Below are 22,656 nucleotides of genomic sequence, written 5' to 3'. Positions count from 1 at the left end.
GCTTTGCTGCTTCTTAAAATAGCTCCATAACCAAATGCTGCAATTCTGAAAAGCATGATAAAAAAGGTTCTCTGATCATGCTCATTACTGAATATTTTTAGCAGAGCAATAATTAGGATTTGGAGGAAGCTGGGTGCCTCATTATGTCAGCAGAGGGCTTGGCTTCTTTCAGAGACCTACCTCTCAAGCAGCCAAAGCAAATTCCCCCAGCTCCAAATCTGTTTTCAGACACTCAGCCATAGAGTCCCAAGTCTCTGACTTCAGACAGGGCAAGCTCATGTCCCCTGTGTCTAAGTGACTTGCTAAATTCAATTAGTAGCTAAAGAACCTTCACATTTCATCAATCTTAAAGAAGATATGATGGAGTTTTTCCCCGGTAAGTCTTCAACTGTTCCAATGAAGGTGAGGATGTTGTCCCAGACCTGCTGGCTTGTGGTCACATGAGAACCCATCACCTACCAAACCCCTGATCCCATACTTGGTCTAGTTGGAGTTCCCTTTGCATCCATGTGGTTAAATGTTTGCATTTTTTGTCATCCATTTCATTTTTATTCGTTTGGTTTCATCCTCCTAGAAGATGATCATAGTTTCCCACCTAGTGGCCAATGCCAACTCTGTCCTCTGATGCTGTCTCCAAGATCAGCAGTACTCTCATGCTGCTGACACTGTGAATGTGTAGGTGACATGTTTTTAAAGGTCCCAAAGGGACGCCTTGGGGCAGCAAGACAGAAACATTCAGAGAGAATTGGCTTTGGAAGGGGGTTCAGCATCAGTATTCATCTTGTCGTTCATTCAGCAGATATTCTGGTAGTGCCTGCATGTCACCTGCTTTGAGACTGTAGAAGCAAACAAGAAGGGTGTGGTTTTGTCCCTCATCCAGATCATAGGCCAGAAAGACAGTTGCTAATGGAAGTGTTCCATCAAAGTCCTTGCAGTATTTGAAGGAAAAGACCAGTGGGGCTGACAAACAGGAAGACTTGCTTTGGGAGTTGAGACTTAGTTTCCCTGACACTAAACCTGAAACCCAGTGGGTGACCAAGAGTTAAGCAGACAGAGATTTTGACAGAGAGGACAAGAGCTGATAGTTTTAGGACACTAAAGAAGCCCGGTGTGGCTAGGTACAGGCCCAACTTCATAGACTATGTCTTAGTTAGGGTTTCTACTGTTGTGAAGAGACACCATGACCATGGCAACTCTTAAAGGTGAAAACATTTAATTGGGGTGGCTTACATTTTCAGAGGTTTAGTCCATTATCATCATGGCAGGACATGGTGACCATCCAGGCAGACATGGTACTGGAGAAAGAGCTGAGAGTTCTACATCTTGATTTGCAAGCAACAGGAAGTAAACTGTGTTCCACACTGAGCATAGTTTGAGCAAAGATTTCAAAGCCCACAGTGAAATACTTCCTCCAACAAGGCCACACCTACTCCATACCTAGGCCACACCTCATAACAGTACCACTCCTTATGAGTTTATGGGGGGGATTACATTCAAACTACCACAGACTATAAACAAAACAATCCCAGCCCTTTGTACAGTACAGGATCCTCAGCTGAGAGTGTAAAGAGGAGAGGCTGGAGATGAGACTAAGACTAGAAGGAAGCACAGGAAGGGGACCGTGTAAACTGTGGTAGAACCAAGTTAAAGGCTTTATTCTAAACACGGTAGAAAGCCAATGAAGAAGAATAGGCCGGCATGCATGCAACTTAGCTGTTCATGTTTAAGTGGGCAAAAAAAACGACATCACTGGAGCTGGAGAGATGGCTCAGTGGTTAAGAGTGCCTACTGCTCTTGCCAAGGACCTGGGTTCAGTTCCTGCCATCCATGTCAGTCAGCTCTCAACTGCTTTTAATTCCAGCTCCAGGAATCTGATACTCTTGTTTAGCCTCACTGGGTACCTGTATTCATGAGCTTGCTCGCACACGCGTACACACACACGCGCACTCGTACACACACACGTGCACGCGCACACGCACACACGCGCACACACACGCACACACACACACACAGTGACATTGCTAAGGACTGATTTTGAGGCTCTTGATGTAATCTTTGAACAAGTTGGTTTAGGTTTGGCTAAAGAAGGAGAAAAGTGGTTGAATTAGGGAAGCATCTGAGGAACGAGTTTGTTATTATACATTGATTTGGATATGGTCAGTGGGGAAGAAAAGTGGCCCAGATTTATCTAGCTAACTTCTTAGTTGAGGGAAACTAAGGTCAAGTAACTTGCCTTCAGAGGTATAAGTGACTCGCCACAAACTGACAACACAGTGCCCTTGTCCTCAGGCTCTATCATGCTGCTGATATAGGACAGATCTAAGTGGTCGGAATGATATGGACTAGAAAGTTCTCAATTTTCAACACATGATTTTGGTTGACAACAGAATTTTGAGCATGAATTCAGTTCTTACTGTGTTGGCATCTGTGACCCTTGTGTAGCCTGTGTTGCTGGTAAACGCCAATATGTCTTTGACTCTCAGGACATCTAATAGAACCATCAGAACTTGGCCTCCTTGTGCTTGTTTATTTCCACTCTTCTCCACATATTGCAGATGAAAGTGTCTTGGAGTGGTGAAAGTGCCATGCAGGAGAGTATTCTTAGAGGAGATAAGATCATCTAGCACATCACTGACATACCCTTAGACAGAGACAACAAAAAACCCTTCTCCTGTGGGGATAATGTGACGCAGACTTCCAGAGGGAAGAAGATTCACTGTGATCTGACTCATTCATTGCCCCAGTTGTTATTATTCATTCACTTACGCATTCCCTTTGCATTTATTGAGCACTTTCCATGTGCACTGATCTGGACACTGACGATGTGAAGACAATCAAGGCATAACTACCTTCAAACTATCCACTTCTGTTTTTTTTAAAGAAACAAAAAATTTAAAAAATATTAAAACACACACACACACACACACACACACACACACACACACACACACACACACACACACACACACACACCCATTGCTGTACAGAGACAGGTATCAGACATTTGGTTTTGTTAACTGAAGATACCATTATGTCCAAAATGCTATGGGTTCTCGTGTTAATTTCAGGAAAGACTTCATGAAGCACAGCCTTAAAGGTGAACCATTGAGGGTGAGGAAGAACTCTGTGGATGACAGGGGTGGGAAATGGGTGCCTAGGGTAGAAATGAAGAGCTGAGCATGACCAAATGTCAGGAGTCAGATGAGTGGATGGTGACTCCTGGACCAAGCCTGGGATGATGCCTGTCAGCTGGGGCCAGAAAAGGAGGCTTCCCTGGCTCCCCAGAAGCTCCAACTTTATCCAGAAAAAAAAAAGGATCATTAAAGGAAAGAGGCTAACTAAGGTTATCCCATCTTTATCTTTTTATTCTTACTTGGACAGGCATGTTTGTTCCAACACAAAGAACAGAAGGCATCTCAACATCAGACATCATCACCAGAATTGTCCGTGACTATGACGTGTATGCCCGGCGCAATCTCCAGAGAGGATACACAGCTAAGGAACTCAACGTCAGCTTTATAAATGTAAGTGTGCCTTCCCATGTACTCTGAGGGCCACCACATTATATTATCATGAGTGTTATTTACTGTGCACTGTGTAGTGCCCTTAATGCTTTCCATTATTGTCTCATTTAATCCACATCAAAACCCCAATGGTGTGTTTTAGTTTTTAAGAGAGGGTCTCACTGTATTGCCCAGGCTGGCCCCCAAATCATAACTCTCTTGCTTCAGCTTCCCAAGTGCTAGATATACAGACATGTACCAAACACACCTGGCTCAGTAATGATATATATATTTACAACTGAGGAAACCAGTGTTCAAACATGAGTCAACCAAAGAGCATAGGCAGCTTCACATTTTATAATGGAGCTTCCTTGTTTCCCTCCCCTGCCCCCAAACCCCCTCTTTAGTTTTCAGATGTGGCAAAGGGTTTCTGGAACATCTGCCCCTTGGGGAAGGCAAGTGTTGTCTTCTCAAAGGAAAGGAAGGCGGGCGGAAGCAATGAGATGCTAAGCCCAGAGAAAATGCTTTCTTGTTTTAACGTTTTACAATTTTCATTTTATTAAGGCCTTACAGATGCTCATTAGAAACTTTAACAGCCGTTTTTTATTGTCCAGAGAAATTACAGCTGCTTAAATAAAGCCTGAAGCCTTTGGCTTCCTTTTGTATTTCTACCTTATTGTTCCCACAGAGCTGCTGTTAGTTTAATAATAGAGCGCTGTTAAAACAATCTTTAAAACAAGCAAAACAAGCTGTTACAAGGCAAAGAGAGTAGCTGGATGGTTGGGGGGTGATGTTAGTGAGTCTGGACCACTGAGGTTACCAGGCTTCCAAGGAGCCCATGATTTTGATCCAAACAAATGCTCTCCATGCATACAGAATTCCAGCCCCCAAATAGATACTGTATTCTCAAAGGGTGACTTGTCTGCAAAAGTAGGCATTTATAATTATGTGCAGCTCTAATTATCTAGCATCTTGCACAACTGATCATTGGTACCTTCAAAATGGGAGGGGCTCATTAATTGTAAGTCAGTGATTATTCATTGTCCCGATAAAGCAGGGAGTGTTGGGATCCAGGCCCCTCTAACTTCATACAAGCCAGGCAACAAAATGGAAAATGCCGGGTTCGAGTGGCACCCGAACACGTGGCTGAAAAGAATTCAGCTAACGTGATGATTTGGTATCTTAGAGAGAATAAAGCCCTGGTTATTTCAATAAATTAAACTGTCTGTTCTTTTAAATTGAATTCAGTCAACCATCCAAGCATAGCAAGCCATTTCCAAAAGTTATTGCTCACTCTCTTTAAATGGTCTTTAGATAAGCCACTTAGCTCAGGGAACCGTGAGGACAGTGGGGGTGTGCTTACTGCCTTTCTGTGACAACAAGTCTGGCTGCAGCTCAGCGAGGAAATTGAATGTGTTGGATGGGCGTGTAAATGAATCACGGAACCTCAGAAGTGGCAGAGACCTGATGAAGACCAGTCATCCAATCCATGTCCCTTGACTTTGAGATAAGGAAAACAGAGCCCAGAGAGTAGACAAGGCCAAGGGAGGGTGAGGGAGAGGTGGAGGTGGCAGTATACCTCCAAATCTTGTGACTCACAAGCCCAGTGCTCACTCTACTGTTATGTGCTGTCACTGAGTGCTAAACCAAATAGCCATTTCCAGTGTTGAACAAAATGTGGAAGAGCATGATCTGAAGACAACAGCTAACACTTATCCAGAGCCCATCACATGCCCATCTAAGTGTCTTGCCTGCATTATCTCCTTTAATACTTGTGATAAGCCTACTGGGGGCGTGTAATGACACTATTCAACTTATAGGGGGAAAACAGAAGCCAAGAAAGTTAAACAACTCACCTCAGACCACACTGTAAATGACAGAAGACAGTACCTTCCTGTAGCACATATGTATGTCTATATAGTGCACTAGCAACACACCTAGCTCCTACCCAGCCCCACCCTGAGGTTGCAATACAGTTTTGGAAGGTCTAAGTTGGAGAATCTTGACATAGTTTCCTAACATTTGAGGTATTTTACACAATTCTAAAGTACAAAATGAGATTGATTTCCAGTCAAGAAAAAAAAGTATCCTCTGATTCCTTTAGAGACAACATTGAGATTTCAAAAGAGAAGACCCTTTGTGTGATATTATTTTCATTGTTTAGATAACATGTTTATTAGGTAATGTAGATAAAAGTCTATGATGCTTTGTGACAACAGTGTAGCTAATATATGTGGAGCCAATGCCAGGCTTTGAGCTACACATTGGCATGCATGACCTTACCTGGTCGTCACAACAACCCTGTGAGGTAGGGACGATTATCATCACCGGTTTATTGATGAGAAAACTGTGGCTTAGAGGTGACTAGTGTTTTGGTTGACACAATATGGCTTCCTGGAACACAGGTAGACAACATTATTGTATAAAGTCTCTAAGCACAAATATCCAGAGAAGTGATCAAAATAAAAGCTTTCTTTATATCCAAGGAAACCAACGAAGTTTAATTAGCCTCATGAAAAATATGGTAATGAAAATTTTAGCATGAGACATGGGTCCTACGCTCAGTCAGTGGACAAGTCAATATAAACAGTATTGGTTTTAGCACTACATCAGTAAAAAAGAATTTTCAGGCAGACTCTGAGCAGCCATACTATACACAATGCATCATTTTATCTAAGTTCCAGAAGAATTGAGTAGGGTTATTTGCTCAGTAAAGAGTAGTTCTGTAGTTTTGTATTCTGTTCTCATATGGTTTCAACTCATAGATGTTGAACAGATTGGACATAGGTACATTTTTATTTTCCTTTATATATTCAAAGAGATTGATGTGCAAGACATGTGCTTTCCAATCAGTCTGGCCAGTGGGAAATAATGACATCTACTCTTTACATTAGGAGCACCCCAAGTTGATATAAATTAGAATCAATAGAGATGGACTTCTCTGCTGTTCTGTTGAACCAATGTATTCCATCGATTTTAACCAGGAGAAGAAGTACCGTTTCCAGAACCAAGTGGACAAGATGAAAGAAAAGGTCAAGAATGTGGAGGAAAGATCAAAGGAATTTGTTAACAGAGTAGAAGAAAAAAGTCACGACCTAATTCAAAAATGGGAAGAAAAATCAAGAGAATTCATCGGCAACTTCCTGGAACTATTTGGGCCAGATGGTGCATGGGTATGTAGTTATTTTAACTGGTGTTGAAATGGCAGGTATTTTCAGCTTATCTTCCTTTCATGGAACTACTCCAGGATGTCCTTTATCCAGTGGCCTCTCCTCGAACATCATTTCAAGTCACTCCAAGTCCATGTCCTTATTCAGTTACTGATTCATCCCTCGGTATGGTACCAAATGGCACATTAAGTAGGGTCCTCTCCGTTTCTGTTTCTTGGCTATGATGGAAGCCAGAAAGCCCCAGCAACCCTCCTGTCTCAGCCAATAAGAGTACTTGCTGCATAATCATGAGGACCTGGGTTTGAAGCACAGCACCTGTGTAACAAGCTAGCCATCCTGTACACAGCTGTGACCACACATCTAAGTGTGGAGAGATAAGACAGGTTGCTGGGGCTTTCTAGCCCCAAGCTAACTTTCTTTTTAAAAGACAAAGAAGTTATTCCATTTGCTTTCCTTATTTTTTTTTGTTTTTTTGTTTTTTTTTTTTTTTTTTGAGACAGGGTTTCTCTGTATTGCTTTGGAGCCTGTCCTGGAACTCCTTCTGTAGACCAGGCTGGCTTCGAACTCACTGAGACCCGCCTGCCTCTGCCTCCCAAGTGCTGGGATTAAGGCATGCTCCACCAACACCTGGCGCTTTCCTTGTTATGATATGAGGACTCTAAGGAATCTAATCCACTTAATGATTTTATTTTTGGGTTGTTAGTAGTGTCTTTGCTCGTTTGAGTTCATTTGTTATAGGATTGTCTAGAAGTAAAATACTCAGTTATTAATAGAGAAAGAACAATGTTCTGAGAGTTTGAAGAGATGCTTAAAGTCCATTGGCCTCTACCGTGTTATAGAAGGTTTTGTAAGCTACCTATATTCTATCTGTAGACTGAGTTTGAAAGGAAGGGCTAATTGAGCTATTAAGACCTCCCAGTGAGGACTGGCAGGAGAGCAGAAACCATGCACTGGGCTCTGTCTCACCTTTTTTGGTTCATTTTCAGTTCAGATGATTTAATTCATGGCTCATTTATTACTGTTCTTGTCTATGCATGACACTAGGGAAGAACACAAAGACAAAGTGAATACCCATTCTCTGATCATTAGTATATGAATTCTGAACTTGCCCTTTTGATCCAGGGTATTCCTTAGTACTTTGATTCTTCACAATTTTCTGACTCTGAAGAAACAATGAGTGGTTTTTAATGAAGCCACATAACAGTTCATTTGGTTACAGTGCTACGGCAGTGTGACTCTGTCAGAAGCCCCCAGATTGTAGCTCACTGGGTGGATAACTGGGTGGATACTTTCTACACCTGCAGTGAGCAAAGGCAGGCAAAGGATATCATTTCATCGCAACGTTATACCCCAGGCTTTTCAGGCTCCCAGCAAAGGTGAAAAGGCAGCTGGAATTGTTCTTAGGAAGTCTGGTGACAGCGAGCGGAGGTGAGTCTTAAGAAATGAATCCCAGCTTAGAGACTGGAGGTTTTTCTTTTAAAAACTTGCTATTAGTGTCAAAACTGTTATTAACATTAATTTACTGTATCAGCCAGACTTAGACATTACTTTTTTTCTGTTGACATTAAAAGTACAGGAATAGTTACAAGGATGTTAAACGCCAAGATAAGTAATTTGCTTTTCATGAATATGCTATTATTATAATAATTCTTTATTTGTGGATTTGTGACTGGAACTCATTTCTTAAAACAGGGGATCTGCATTACCTGCAGTACATGTACTGCAAGTACAGTACTGATATAAATAATGTAGACTTAGAAAGGCACAAAATAGAAAGATTTAAGGTCCAAAATTTGGTACCTCGGGATTGGTGCGCAGCTTTGCATGTGCTTTACAGTTGGTTCTGCACACAAATGGCTCTTCATTGAGTGCATGAAGGATGGATTATGAGGAGTACATATTCACACACCTGCCTCACATCTGCAAAAGACAGAGTGAGGCCCAGCTCTCCAGATACACAGTCTTCCTTTGCTTATGGCCTGGGTACAGTTTAGTGTTTGGGGGCTCACACCCAATAGCCAGAACTTTACAATCAATTCCACAGCAGCCTGTGCTATGTGAAGACCAGGCCAGTCTAGGCTACACAGTGAGAACCTGTCTCTAAAAACAACCAAAACAAAAGCAGACTGACTTGATTACTTGATTTTCTTGGTGTTTATATTTCTTGGAGGAAGAATTTGACTTGCTAAGTATCATGGTCATATCATTTTCATTGCTTCCTCTGCCTTCCCGAACCTGACACACATATTTATGCTGCTGAGGTGGGCCAAAGGAGTATTTGAAATTGCTTCTTATCTATAGTGGGAGAACACTACACAAAGATGTAAAGAGCAGGAATGGGGCCCTAGGAGGCTATTTTGGAGGCTGTCTGCCACAATGACAATTTTAAGAATTTAAAGCTAGCAAACTATTCACTGCTGTAATCGATTTTCCAATTCCTGCTTATTCAGTCTGACTGGTGGGATATCAGGGCCCAAATCATTATTTTTTTTTACTTACATCATTTTATGTATTTAACTACTATTAATTGATTCTTCTAAGTTGTCTTAAGACATACTCAGAAGGTGACCTATAATCCATCCCAAATGGCAAAGGGAAGCCTTCCATTAATGGTGTTAATAAGTTTTACATTACTGTAACAAAACACCTAAGGCTACTTAAGAAGACAAATTTATTTCATGCACACTACCGAGGTAAGTTTAATTTAATATAAATGAACATTTTAGCTAGTAGTTGTCTTTAACATGTGCACCATGTGTAACACATTCTTAGGATGTGTGTAGTAAATAAAGCTTTCCTTATGAGAGAGAGAACAAGAAAGAAAAAGAGAGGGAGAGGAACAGAAGACAATAGAAGTGTTTGGGAGGCTTTGGGGCTTGTGGTGTGGTGGGGCGCACATCATGGCAGAAGAGTGTGGGAGGAAGTTACTCACCTTGTGGCACCTAAAGGAAGGGAGAAAAAGGAAAGAAAAGGGGGGCAGCATTCACCAACAATGATGAGAAGACTCCTCATTTGGCCTCTCTTTTGAAAATTTCTGGCTAGCCTCCCAATAGAGCAGTCTGAAAGAACAAGCCCATAATATATGGGCACCTGGGCGGATGGTCCAGATCCAAACAGTAACACCTTTTAGACAGAGACTCAGTATTACCTCTCCGTGTGTGTATTGTCTCTGAATTACCCATTGTCTCAAAAGAAGAGCTCTAAATGAGCTTAACGTTGAAGCATGATTGCTTATGTTGGGGCTGATGCTGTTTGTCTCTGAAATGGCAGTTAGTGAAGGATGCTGGGTTAAGGGATGTTGGCCCAGCATGCACGGTTTGCTTTGGGTATTGGTCTTCTTAAGGCAGCTTCGTTATTTTTGTTTGAAGCATCTGAAATCACGGAGCAGACACATTCTATTTAAATATTAGCACCTCATTCACAGGCTGGTGTTATGATATCAGTTTAAATGATCTGCCACTATATTCCTTTATTCTCTAAAAACAAAGTTCTTTCCTGTTGTTTAGAATGAAATGAATCCATTTTATTTGACCAAACATGGACCCTTTCCTTTAATACCCAAAGACAAAGATCTCAAGTCCAATGGAAATTTTTAGTTCATTTTAGACCAGGTTTATTTAAACCAGTTTATCATCTTGCCCCAGACTAGTCCAACAGATCCCACGCCAACCAGACAGTCATGTGCCATTTGTTACATGCACTTGTTTTGTTTGTTTTTTCAAAAGACTGTGGAGGTGAATTGGGAATGGGGAATATATATAATACAAGGTCCACTGCTGTTTTTGTTAAATTGTGGCATATGCATTTATGTACATCATAAAATTTACCATTTTAACTCCCCCCCCCCGCCGCCCCCCCCCCTCCCCGCCAGACACGCTTTGTGAGTAGCCCTGCCTATGCCTGGAACTTACTTTGTACACCAGGCTGGCCTTAAACTCACAGAGATTCACCTGCCTCAGTCTCCCAAGTGCTGGGATTAAAGGTGTGCGCCACCACCACCCAGTTTAACTTTTTATTTTTATTTCAGGTCTGAATATCAAAACCTCATGCATGCTAGACAAGTGCTCTACCACTGAGCTACACCACCAGCCCTCATTTTAACTATGATCAAGCAAAGGGTAGTTTTAAGTACGTTCATACCAGCATGTTAAGTATCACCACCATCCATCTCCAGAATGTTTCCACCATATCAAACAGATACTGCTCCTTATAAGCACAAACTTCCTGCACACAAGCTGCTGGAAAACACCCTCCTACTTTCCCTCTGAATTTGACTGATTATTCGAGGTAGCTCATATAAGTCGAATCATACAGTATTTGACCCTGTGTCCTTGCATCTGACTTATTATACTTAATACATTCAAGGTTTACCAGTGTTGTTAGCATAGATCAATGTTGTAGAAGCTTTGAAAAGTGTGCACACCGTATCTGCTTTATCCATTCCTCTATTGGTGGACACTTGGGTTGTTGCCTGTGGTGATATCTTGTTTGTACAAATAAACTCTGTCTGAAGGTCAGAGAATGGAGCTTGCCACTACCCGTGGATTCCTTCCAGACTAAGGAAGGCCCTTCCAGATCAAGAAAGACCCCCTGAAGCAGTGTCCCAGGTTATCCATCATCCAAAACAACTAAAACCATACAGCCCCCACAGAATACTACAGCCAAGATTTGGCCAGGGTTCTGGGTTTTCTCAGGATCCCCTTGGGATTTAACAGCACCCCACATTGGGTGCCAAATTGTAACAGAAATTATTAATTGGTCTAAGTAATGAAAACCCAGAGTCAGACATAGAGAAAAATACTAAGAGATCAGAGAAAAGGAGCAAGCCGCCACCACACCTTACATCCTTAGCTTCTCAACAGACAAGAAAGCGGATTCCCGTCTCCTCTCGCCATCTCACTTCCTATCTGTCTGTACAGACCTCCAGACCTCTATGGTTAGCTAGTGGCAAACTCCATTCTCTGACCTTTAAACAGGGTTTATTTGTACAAAGCAAGATATCACCACAGTTGCCACTTTTGGCAGTTGTGAATAATTCTGCAATGAACATTTTGGTGTTCTGCACATAGCTGTTTGAGTTCCCACTTTCAGTTCTCTTGGGCATATACATAGAAACAAAAGTGCCGGATCTTATGGTGCCTCTGTTTAACGGTTTCAGGAACTCTCATACCCTTTTCCACAGGAGCTGTACTGTTTTACATCCCAACCCACCAACAATGCACAAGAGCTCTACTTTCTCCACATCCTTGCCAACATTTACTGTTTATAAAATAGTCATCTTCTTTTCAGGCACACTGCTAACATTGGGGATCAGTTTCATTTTGATAAAAGAGATAAAGTGAAGCCGGGCGTTGGTGGTGCACACCTTTAATCCCAGCACTCGGGAGGCAGAGGCAGGTGGATCTCTGTGAGTTCGTGGCCAGCCTGGTCTCCAGAGCGAGTGCCAGGATAGGTTCCAAAGCCACACAGAGAAACCCTGTCTTGAAAAACCAAAAAAATTATAAAGAAAAGATAAAGTGAAATTTGTGTCTCTGAACTAGATTTCACATTGGAACATTTTCCTTTTTGCAATGCTGGGGCAAGTGATTTACTGGTGAGTCACATTCCCAGCCTTTAAGACTCTTCGATAGTTCTAAAAAATGAATCTTCAATGTACAAATATACAAGTATAGACTGAGTAAACATAAAAGCCTTTAACTCTGAAAGAGCCTAATTCCAGCAGAGTTGGTCACAAGCATGGACTCATGTCTTAGCTGTGTGGCCTTGGGCAAGCTTTTTTTGTTGTTATTGTTGTTTCGAGAGGGGTTTCCTTTTTTGAGTTCTTTCTCTAAAGGTACATTCAGTGCCTTACACATGCTAGTCCAGTGCTCCACGACTGACAATAGCCCCAGCACTAGCCGGAGCACTAGCCCCAGCCCCAGCCCCAGCCCAGCCCAGACATAGCCCCAGATCCAGCCAGGCCCTGGGCCCAATCTTGGGCCCCACCCACCTTGACAAGTTCTTCTGCATCTCTACACCTCAGTCATATCACCTGTAAGGGAAAAGGAAGCTTTGTTGCCTCTTAGGTTTGTGCAGAGGATTAAATCAGTTCGTAACAATGTCCTCATAACAGATCCTGGCACCAAGACCACATCAGCCACAGGGAAGTGTTAGTCACTGTTGATGATGTTTATCGATTTGGCCAGAGTGGAAGCACCAACTCTTCTGTCTTCTTGGGTTTCATCTTCCTTACCAGAGCATACTAATTGCTCTTTCTTCACTTCATTTTAACTAATGTGCCAGGACATATAAGAAACACGAAAGCCTTTAAAGGCATTCATTAAGATATTCACAGCCTCACTAGATAGATGTTAAATACTTCTTAAAAGGGAAAACTTTGTAGGAGGGAAACAGAAAATTACTTTCACATGGACAGGATTATAAACGGGATTATTTTCTTGGGGAAAACTTTCTAAATGGAAACCTCTTAATACAATAAAAGATTGAATTTAAATACCTTTTCTCTTGGAAAATGTCATGCCATGGTCTTCATTATTTGTTATATTTCTAAGTGCTTTTCTTCCCAGGAAGCTCATTATGAACTGTCTCCTGATTGGATTCAATTCAGCTCCTTTGTAGGGGAACAACCCTGGAAAGTCCAGCAGAAACAGATCGGAGAACCTGCAAGTCCAGGCCCGGCTGCTTTTGCATAGGTAGCACATTTTGTGAAGTGTGACACCATTGTTTATCATTAAAGATTCAAATTCTTTCATCCCTTTAGGCAGAATATTCTCAAGTTATGAGCTTGATTCAAACTAGAGTAGACAAGATGTAGATTTCTTAGAAAGTCAGCTTCTAATGGAAATGCTGACAATCCATTAACAGCAGGAGGGCTAATGGCTGCCACTAAAAATATGCTGAAAGATTATAGTAATAAAAACACATATTTTAAAGTGCCTGCTACAAGTTCAAGGATTTTTTTTAATGTTACTGTTAATAATAGGCTACCCAATCCTTTTGGCATTTGATTTTGTCTCATAAATGGGCTTAATCTCAGGTAATGCTGTTGTACGGTACTATTTTTTTTTTCTGTTTGATTTCACGGTTGGCTGTCTTTTGGCAGAATTATCAGTGCTCTTAATGGAAGGTAAATAATTGCTGTATTTGTAGACAGGTGGAGTTTTCAATCTGGGAGGAATCTCAGTGATCAGCAAGGTTTCTCTATTATAGTTTCCAGAGGAAACTTTAGGCTCTACAAAGTGATAGACTAGGGCTTAGGAAGGAAAATGAGTGATGGAGGAGTTAATGACGTGTTTCAGGTCTTAATGTTTCCCTAGCTATGTCACTGTTGAAATGCCTGCCTGATCTCCCTAGCCAGCCTATTTGAGTTTCTTTCTTCCCATCATAATATGTTTTAAGAAGGCAAAAGCAACATGCAGCAGGAATGGCTTTGTATTTGTTGGGGATTGGTCTAGGGCTTCCTTCAGATACCAAAACCTGTGGCTGATCAAGCCCCTTATAGAAAATGGCATGGTGTTGGCAGAAAAAATACACACACACCCCTATATACTTTAAAGGATCTTGATGACCTATAATAGCTAACATGATGTAAATGCATTAGGCATTATGCTATTTTGTTCAGGGAACGATTGTTAGGAAAAGTCTGTCCACATTCATTGTAAATGCCATGTTTGATCTGCAGACAGTTGAAGCCACAGATGTGGAACTATCACACCTGAAAGACTGAGTGTATTCATTACAGAACTTTTAGAATGTAATGACTAGACAGGCCTGGAGGCAAGTACTATAATCCCAGCTATGTGAGAGAGCAAGGTAGAGGATCACAAGTTTCAGGGCAGCCTGGGCAGATTAGAGAGACCCTGTCCCCAAAAGTAAAATTAAAAAGCCAGGTGCAGTGGCACACTTCTTTAATACCAGCACTTTGGAGGCAGAGACAGATGGATCTCTGTGAGTTTGAGGCCAGCCTGGCCTACATACCAAGTTCCAGGACAGGGTTACATAGAAAGACCCTGTCTAAAAAAATAAGGGGTTATAAATTAATGGCAGTGCACTTGTCTCACATGTGTGGGGCTCTGGGTTCAATTCCCAGCACCACACACACACACACACACACACACACACACACACACACACACACACACACACACACACAGACAAAAAACTCACTTGCATTCCTATTGCACAGATCTCCAACAACACTATATCCATTTCTTCTATAACACTGAAATCATGCAACCATATGATCCTAAAATTATTTTGAATTTTCAAGAGCATTTTTCATGTTATTCAGTATTCTTTAAGAAACTGACTTTCTTGACTGGGAAGGTATCTCAAAAGTTAAGAGCACTTGTTGCTTTAACAGAGTACTCAGGTTTGATTCCCAGCACCTACATGGCAGCTCAAAATTAACTCCAGTTTCAGTGCATCTGAAGCCCTCTTCTGACCTCTGAGGGCACCAGGCAGTCATGTGGGACACACACATACATACAGAGAAACACATTAAATAAAATGAGCATTTTTTTTTTAAAAAGGGCCTCTTTTTTGTCAGCTGCTTAATATATCTTCTTGAAGTTACACAGTATTTCTCTAACTTATTTAGGAAGTTTCCCTTTTATCTTTTCCCTTTTATTGTATGATACTACAATATCTATACTCATAAATATTTACTTACTTCTCTAATTCCTCAGGGAAAAGGAAGCTTTTGCTCGTGCTGTCAAATGACCTCTCAGGAAGGTGTTGTGTGTTATCGTACTCCCAGCAGTAGCAGTAGTGTGGCTCTTTCTCGTGCCCTCATCCATATTCATCCTCACAAATTAAGGAAACTTTTGCAATCTGATATAGTAAAAAACGTTTCTTCTCGGGCTGCTTAGCTCAGGTATTAGAGCATGATGCCGATACACAGCGCCTCATGCTGATCATTTGATTACTAGTGAGGTTGGCCATTTTTAGTTCATTTTATTTGTACACTATCCCTTTTTAGATCTTCTTTTCTCCTACCCTTTCCACCCCCTTTCCCCTTCTTCTCTATCCCTTCTCCCTTTCTTTTTTCTTTTTATGAGACAAGGTCTCCCTCAGTATTCCAGAAAAAAAATACAACGGTCACCTGATGTCTCAAGGACTGGAAAAGCACACACCTATAATTTCGGGCCATGGGTGGCCAAGGCAGAAAGCTCGGAAGTCCAAGGCCAGCTTCAGTTAGTGAGTTTGAGGCCAGCCTGGGCTACATGAGACTCAGCCTCAAAAATCAAAACACCCTCCCACAAAACAGAAAAAGTCTGATTTTACCACCAAACCCCCCTTTTATCACACAGTCTTCCTCATCCAGCAAATGGCATCACCACTTTCCAGTTTCACCAGCCAGAAACTAGAGTCACTTGATATATTTTCCTCCTATGTGCCACGTCCCATCTGTCAGCCAGTCCTGTTGTTTCTACAGCCAGACCACATGTTCTAGGTTTCTATTTAAATGCCATTGTGATAAACGTAAAAACTTAAGGGTCAGAAAACAGTTCTGTGTTGAGACTCTGGGACAAAAGGTGATAACAAAGAGCCATGAGAGCTTGGGGGAGCTGATGAAGTCTCCTATGCCTAGAGTGTACTGGTAGTCACAAAACTATGACTACTTGTCAAAACTCATACAAGTGCACACAAAAAGGACGGTTTATTAGAACTTTGTAAGCATGAGCTTTCTGGCCCATCAGGATCCCACCGCCCTTGAGCCCTAAATAAACACACAGATGCTATATTAATTATGAAATTGTTGGCCGATGACTAGGGCTTCTTATTGGCCACCTCTGTCTTAATTATTAACCCATTTCTATTAATCTAAGTATTCCCACGTGGTCTTATCGGAGAACACCTGGTGTGTCCTACCTTCCCAGTCTCCCATGGCATCTGCTGTCTGCCTACACTTCCCAGAATTCTCCTTATCTCCTAGCCCTGCCTATACTTCCTGCCTCATTGGCCACAGTGTTTCATTCATCAATAAGAGAAACATATATACAGAAGACATCCCCCATCAGACCTTAATTTAAATGTGGGGGGGAAATGCTGGCCATTTCTTCCTCATCATCTTCATAGCCATCTTTCTGAGCCAGGTGCCACCATAATCTTAGACTCTTGCTATAATGGGTTCCTCATTAATCTCCCTGTCCCCACACTCTTCCCAGCAGTTTCTTCCCAGCACAGTAGCTAGAGAGATGACTGGAAAAGACAAAAGCAAATTGTGTTATTCTTTTGCTTACAACTCTCTGGAAGTTTCTCTTCCCCTCAGAGAATGTCCTGTGTGAATCAGTCCACCACACCATTTCCCTGGCCTTATCTCCCCCAGGCCACCCACTCTCCCCTCCTCGTGCCTTCCCCTGTCCCTTTAAACATGCCTGAGTGGTTCTCCACAAACAGAAAGACAGACTTCCCACAATAGCTGCCAAGAGCCTCAATGACAGCCCTCTGCTACTTCTGCAGTGAACTGCAAGTAACTTTTCCTCATGTTCTCCAGGCAGCAGACCCCACTCCAGCCTGTGACTTGCTGTCTTGGGGGGGGGCTGCCTGTCTGGCCCTGGCTTCCCAATGATTTCCACTGGTGGAGAGGTTCCTCCCTCATCTCCAGCAGGTCTTAGCCCAGATAGCGTTTCCTCAGCCAGGCCTTCCATGGGAAACCCATTAGCAATTGATGTCTAGTGCCCCAATGTGTAACTTTGCTTTTTGAGATAGTCTCTTGTATCTCTAGGCTTGTCTCAAATTCCTCCTGCCTTAGCCTCCCAAGTTCTGGCATGCAGGTGTGAGCCGCCAGGCCTGGTTTGGTATCTTCTGCCTTGTTTTTCTCATGGATCACATTTCCATCTGCTATACCACATACTTTGCTTATTGTGTGATTTCTCTGAATATCCACGAGGACAAAAGTTTTCGACTTATCCACAAGACCCTACCATTACTTAGGACATTGCTACTTTGCCTGGCAGTTAAATTGTACAGATGAAAGAAGAGGAAAGTCCCATCCATAAGCAGGGATTGTAACCTTATGGATAGACTTCTTACTGGCCCCAGATTTCACTCATCTCCCCCTATTTATAGCCACTGACAACATGGAATATCATACAAGTCTCTGGGTGCAGGTGTTTTGCTGAAGCCTTCCTCCATCCTGCTCTTCCTTTCTCTATTACTGCACTCACAACTGTGTTAACAGATATCTTTTCTCAATCTTTCCTCTAGAAGCAGATGTTCCAGGAGAGGAGTAGCCGGATGCTACAGGCCTTATCTCCGAAGCAGAGTCCTGTGAGCAGCCCAACCCGGAGCCGGTCCCCTTCCCGCTCCCCATCCCCCACCTTCTCATGGCTCCCAAACAAGAGCTCTCCCCCCTCCTCACCCAAAGCAGCCTCAGCCTCCATCAGCAGCATGAGTGAGGGGGATGAGGATGAGAAGTAAAGGTGCCTGGCCAACAAGAGCCACACCACACAGGATAGGAGGGGGTCCCGGGATGCCTGGGTGGTGGTAAGAGCTGCAGCTCAGCGGGGAGATGGGAGTTCTGCCATGGGAAGGTACTGGGGCCAGCTCCTTTTCCTTCTCTGGACAGCCTGGCCGGGGCTCAGCATGGAGGTTCCCAACCTGAAAGCCCATACAAACCTTCTTAGCCTCATAGAATCAGCCCACTTTAGCCCTGCTATGGAAAGGTGCAGAGCACTCCATGAAGTGGGGTGGGTTCTGCGTTGGTCCACATGTCCATCCATATCAAATAAGCCACCGCAGAAGTGGCTGCTGCCTCACCCTGCTCTCTCCAGCCCTCTAAGAGCCTTGCACGTTGCCTCCTATCTCCCATGCTCTCCCAGAATGAATACCCTTCCAACTGACGTGGCTAAGTACTTCCGAAATGGGCAAGTGAAAGACAGTCCTGCCTTTCAGTTAAGCCACTAAGGCCTGATGATGCAATTGTCAACTCTTTCCCGTTCCAGGACCATGACTCAGACCCAGCTTTGCTTTGTCCAGATAGAAAAATGTGAACCTTAACTTCTCATTCAAAGGACAGTTTTGTCAAGGTGAACTCTACCTAAGGCCTGACATGCTTCTGGCTGTACTTTTCATCACTGGCATGATGACACCGTTTTTCCAGAAATTACCCGAATCGATGGGACTCACAAGGAAACCTGTCTTGTCTAAACAGAAATAACCAAACCAACCAGGAGCTGCTTTGCTTTGGCTCCATGTATGGAAGATAAAAATATCTCTTGGAGCTTCTTAAAGGAATGGCTCTTTCCATTTCTGATCACTTCACAGTTCATAGTCCTCGAGTAACAGTTTGATGTAACATTTAGTATACCGATAGGGGGTGCTACCTGCACGTATCTGTTCTATGTATCCTCCAAATATGCCACCCCAGGGTGTATACCATATGCAACAGGAATATATGGTGGTGGTATTTGACTATATACTCCTCTCCTGCTCTCCCCGATACCCTGCTGAAGCGCTTGGTCTATAGAATCACCTGTCCTCATGACTTGGGCACTTTGTCAAAAGCTCAAATGTTAGATTCCTGGAGAAATGTTTTGTCCCAGAAAATTCCTGTTGTTCTTCACCTGTGAGACATTTTGGGGAAAGGGAAGCTCCGAAGAGTCTTGCAAATATTGAAGGCTCAGTCCTTCAAATGGTCTAAGAGACGCTGAAGGTATTTCTGGCCCTACCTTCTCTGACTGGGGTGGAGACTCTCAGATTGCTGTAGAACTGTTTGGAGCTACTGTCCCCTAACTACGTGCAGGGAATGAGCAGGTGCAGGGAAGGTTTAGAGCCAATCTGTTAGGTACAAATGAAGTTCCTGATTTTCCTAGTAAAGTCCGGCAGTACTGGGACTTGACAGAATGAAGCCTGAAACCTGGAACTGGTAGGCAAAGCCCATCACCTCTGGTGGCAGAAGCATCCCTTTGTTCAGAGGCTTTGGAGAAAAGCCTTCTGGGTGGCAATCAGTGGAGAAAGCACCCTGTCTTTCCCCTTGGTGTTGGGGTTGAACTACCTGAAGATCAGTGGTGACTGTTGCAAAACGAAACTGTGAGACTCAACCAATTTGGAGCCTCCTTGTTCCTGGCACTTCTTCCAGAATTCTGTAAAGTGCCCATGAAAGACAGGGAGTTGGTGGGAACGTGGCTCGAGAGAAAAAAAGTTCTTTTCATAGTCAAGGCCCTCTCAGAGTGTCACTCTTCAGAAGAAAGGGCTTACACTCTTCCATCGTGTCTGTTTGATTGCCTTCCATCATGCACCCAGGACAAACCGTGCATGTATGCCTTCCATTTCAGCCAGATGACACTTGTGGCAGTGAAAGGACAAGATGAACCGAGCAAATGAAGCCAGTGAGGACAAGAGAAGAGGAGAAGAGAGGATCCTAGAGAGAGGAAAGAAAGATACAAGAAAATCTGCTATCTTAGGGCACTTCAGGTTGTATGTGGGGAACTCTCTTTGATGAGGCCTTTTTAAAATGCCCTGACTCCATGGCCCAGGGTAGAGAAATCCACTTTTACCTAAGTTTTGCTCTGAGGCCGACAGTATAGGATATATCAGGTGACTATAATTTTGCAGGCCCTAAACAGCATCTTGAAAAGTACCACACACATGGCTCATCAAAGGCCCATTGTAGCTATGAATGATGGGAAATGACCAACCCCAGACTCATTCCAGCTACAGGCCCAAATAACTCAGAAGTGGGTTTAAAACTCCTTCTCATTTCCACCAGCACCCCCTCATTTTCCTAACGTCACAGCCTTCCACAAACAAATGGAGCATTCTGCTATCCAACCTTTAGCCCTTCTTGGCCATCTCTCAGTCCTTCTCAGCCCCTCCTCTGCCTAGCCTCTCTCCCACCTAGCAGGAGCTGGGATTGAATCATTCAGTCATTGCTCATGACCAACAGTGAGGGAAGGATGTAATGAGAGCATAAAGTATGCTACAAGCTTAGAGAAGTAAGCAGAAACGATAAAAAAAGGAAAAAAGGTTCTTTTTGCTCCAGAAAGAGAAAGAAGTAACTTAGGGAATTCGATAGGTTGGGAATGGGAAGATGGAAAAAAATGAGACTAAGTTGGTGAGTATGGGAAGATTTGTACTTCTGCTTTCCTTCCAAGTATCACTAGGCCCCTAACCGAGTGAAGGAGGAAGCCTTCCTATTATATATACTTCCATGGTTAGTGGATCCCCATGCAGCAGGCGGGGTCCTGGCCTCTCCAGCCTCTTTGGCATATTAGCATATCCCCTGCCCCCTGAAACCAAGTGCTAACCCCCTTCATGTAAACAATAGGGGTGGAGTTATAATGTGATAGTCACACTGAATGGCCCATTTCTGTCAAGAAACTTCACTGTCAGGATGTCTCAGAGGCAGAGATGACAGCCGTGGTGTGGCTTGTGACCTGCTGTGGGTTCAGGAGACTCGCCACTCTACGACCTAGACTACAAGATATTACAGTTGCACTGATGGCTTGCAGCTACAGGAAGAACACAGTTGATTTTGCCTCCAGCTTCAGGACTTACGTTCATGCTCAGTCCTACCCCACAGATGAGCTTGTTATTCAGGCCATCTGCTCAGCACCAGTCCTGTCCTGACCATCTGATAAGGAAGGAAGGAAGGAAGGAAGGAAGGAAGGAAGGAAGGAAGGAAGGAAGGAAGGAAGGAAGGAAGATGAGTGAGCTCAGCAGGCATATTTTTACTTCTCCTCTTCTCTAGTTTTCTGTTGTGTCACTGCAGTGTGTCTGGGGACAAAGCCATAAGAACAGCATATCTACTTAAAATTCTGCTGTACATATATATAAGACGATGATGACTCATCTGGATTCAAGAATGACCTTATGCCCAAGCATTTGCTCTGGTGCTGAATAGTGCAAACTACTGGAATCACCCTGCCCCCACCAGCAAAACTCCTAAACCCTCTTCCCTGCGCCCAAATGGATCACAGTATTCCCAACTTGTTTATAAATAAAGGGACGCAGAGTCACACTTCTGTTGCTGTGTTTATTGTGTGTTGCTGTGTTCCTATCTAGGAGCTCCAATTGAATGTGGCTTGTAGCAGTTGTCCTGGGCTACTGGCTGCCCAGCTGTGGCTTCAGCACTTGGAAGGCTCTTGTCTTGCTTTCTGCTAAATGGAGCCAAGTTTTGGAATTGGCAAATGGCTCGCATCTTTACTTACAACCTAGGCCCAGACCCACCTGAGAGGAGGTCAGGACTGAATTATAGCTGTCACCACTCACTTGCTTTGTGACCTTGATCACACCACTTCACTTCTCCAGTCTCAGTGTCTGTTCTCATCAAATAAGGGAGTTTGAGGCAATAGCTTCTGAGGTCTCCTTTGCCAATAAAGCACTACGGATCTGTGAGGTAGTCTACATTGTCCCCCAGCTTTTCTAAACTCCCACGCTGGTCAGGAAGAAGGGATTACTCCCCACAAAGTAGAAAGCTCCCTGGGACTTCCACAGACAGAGCATTGGTGATCTTGCTTCAACATTTGTAGCATAACGATAAAAAAGACTCTCAGGTTCCACCTACCTTGCTATTTTCTTTAATTTTTAACATTAGCATAAGATGGATTTCATTATAGCATTTCTTATTTTGTGTGTATGTGTGTGAATGTTCATTTGTATGTAGGTGCACATGCCCATTTGTGTGCATACATGTGGATGCCTCAGGTTAACATTGGTGTTGTTCCTCAGATGCCATCCATATTGTTTTTAGAGGCAGGGTCTCTCACTGCTCTGAATCACAGCCATAAGCTAGACTGGCTGTCTTCACCTCTCCAGTGCTAGGATTACATGTGTGCACCACATCTGGTTTTCGTTGTTGTTTAACGTGGATTCTGGGGGAATCAAACTCTATTGTGCTATCTCCCCAGCTCCTCATTATAGCAATTCTATACATATTTGTAATTATACGTTGTCCTCATTTGTCCCCTTCCCGTTCTCCTATTTTCCCTCTCACTTGTATTATTTCTTTTCTTTCCAACTATTCTGCTCTTATGTTT

At 43.1% G+C, this 22,656-nt stretch overlaps 1 protein-coding gene across 2 annotated transcripts in view; it reads left to right on the top strand.

Annotated features, from left to right (window-relative positions):
* Positions 1–21,638, top strand: part of Pcyt1b (phosphate cytidylyltransferase 1, choline, beta) — a 44,424-nt gene extending 22,786 nt beyond the window's left edge. The window contains exons 6-9 of one of the 2 annotated variants that reach the window (XM_035450076.1): positions 3,382–3,524; positions 6,488–6,676; positions 17,885–17,947; positions 18,622–21,638. In XM_035450076.1, the coding sequence (XP_035305967.1) occupies positions 3,382–3,524; positions 6,488–6,676; positions 17,885–17,947; positions 18,622–18,669 (443 nt within the window). In that variant the 3' untranslated portion in view covers positions 18,670–21,638. Of the gene's footprint in view, positions 1–3,381; positions 3,525–6,487; positions 6,677–17,884 lie in introns of both variants that reach the window. The other variant, XM_027431868.2, reaches the window with a different exon arrangement.
* Positions 21,639–22,656: the final 1,018 nt, after the last annotated feature.

Source organism: Cricetulus griseus, chromosome X (genome assembly GCF_003668045.3).
Source record: "Cricetulus griseus strain 17A/GY chromosome X, alternate assembly CriGri-PICRH-1.0, whole genome shotgun sequence".
In the NCBI taxonomy this organism is placed as follows: domain Eukaryota; kingdom Metazoa; phylum Chordata; class Mammalia; order Rodentia; family Cricetidae; genus Cricetulus; species Cricetulus griseus.
Note: the sequence above shows the minus strand (reverse complement) of the source record. Positions and strands in the feature narration are given on the sequence as shown.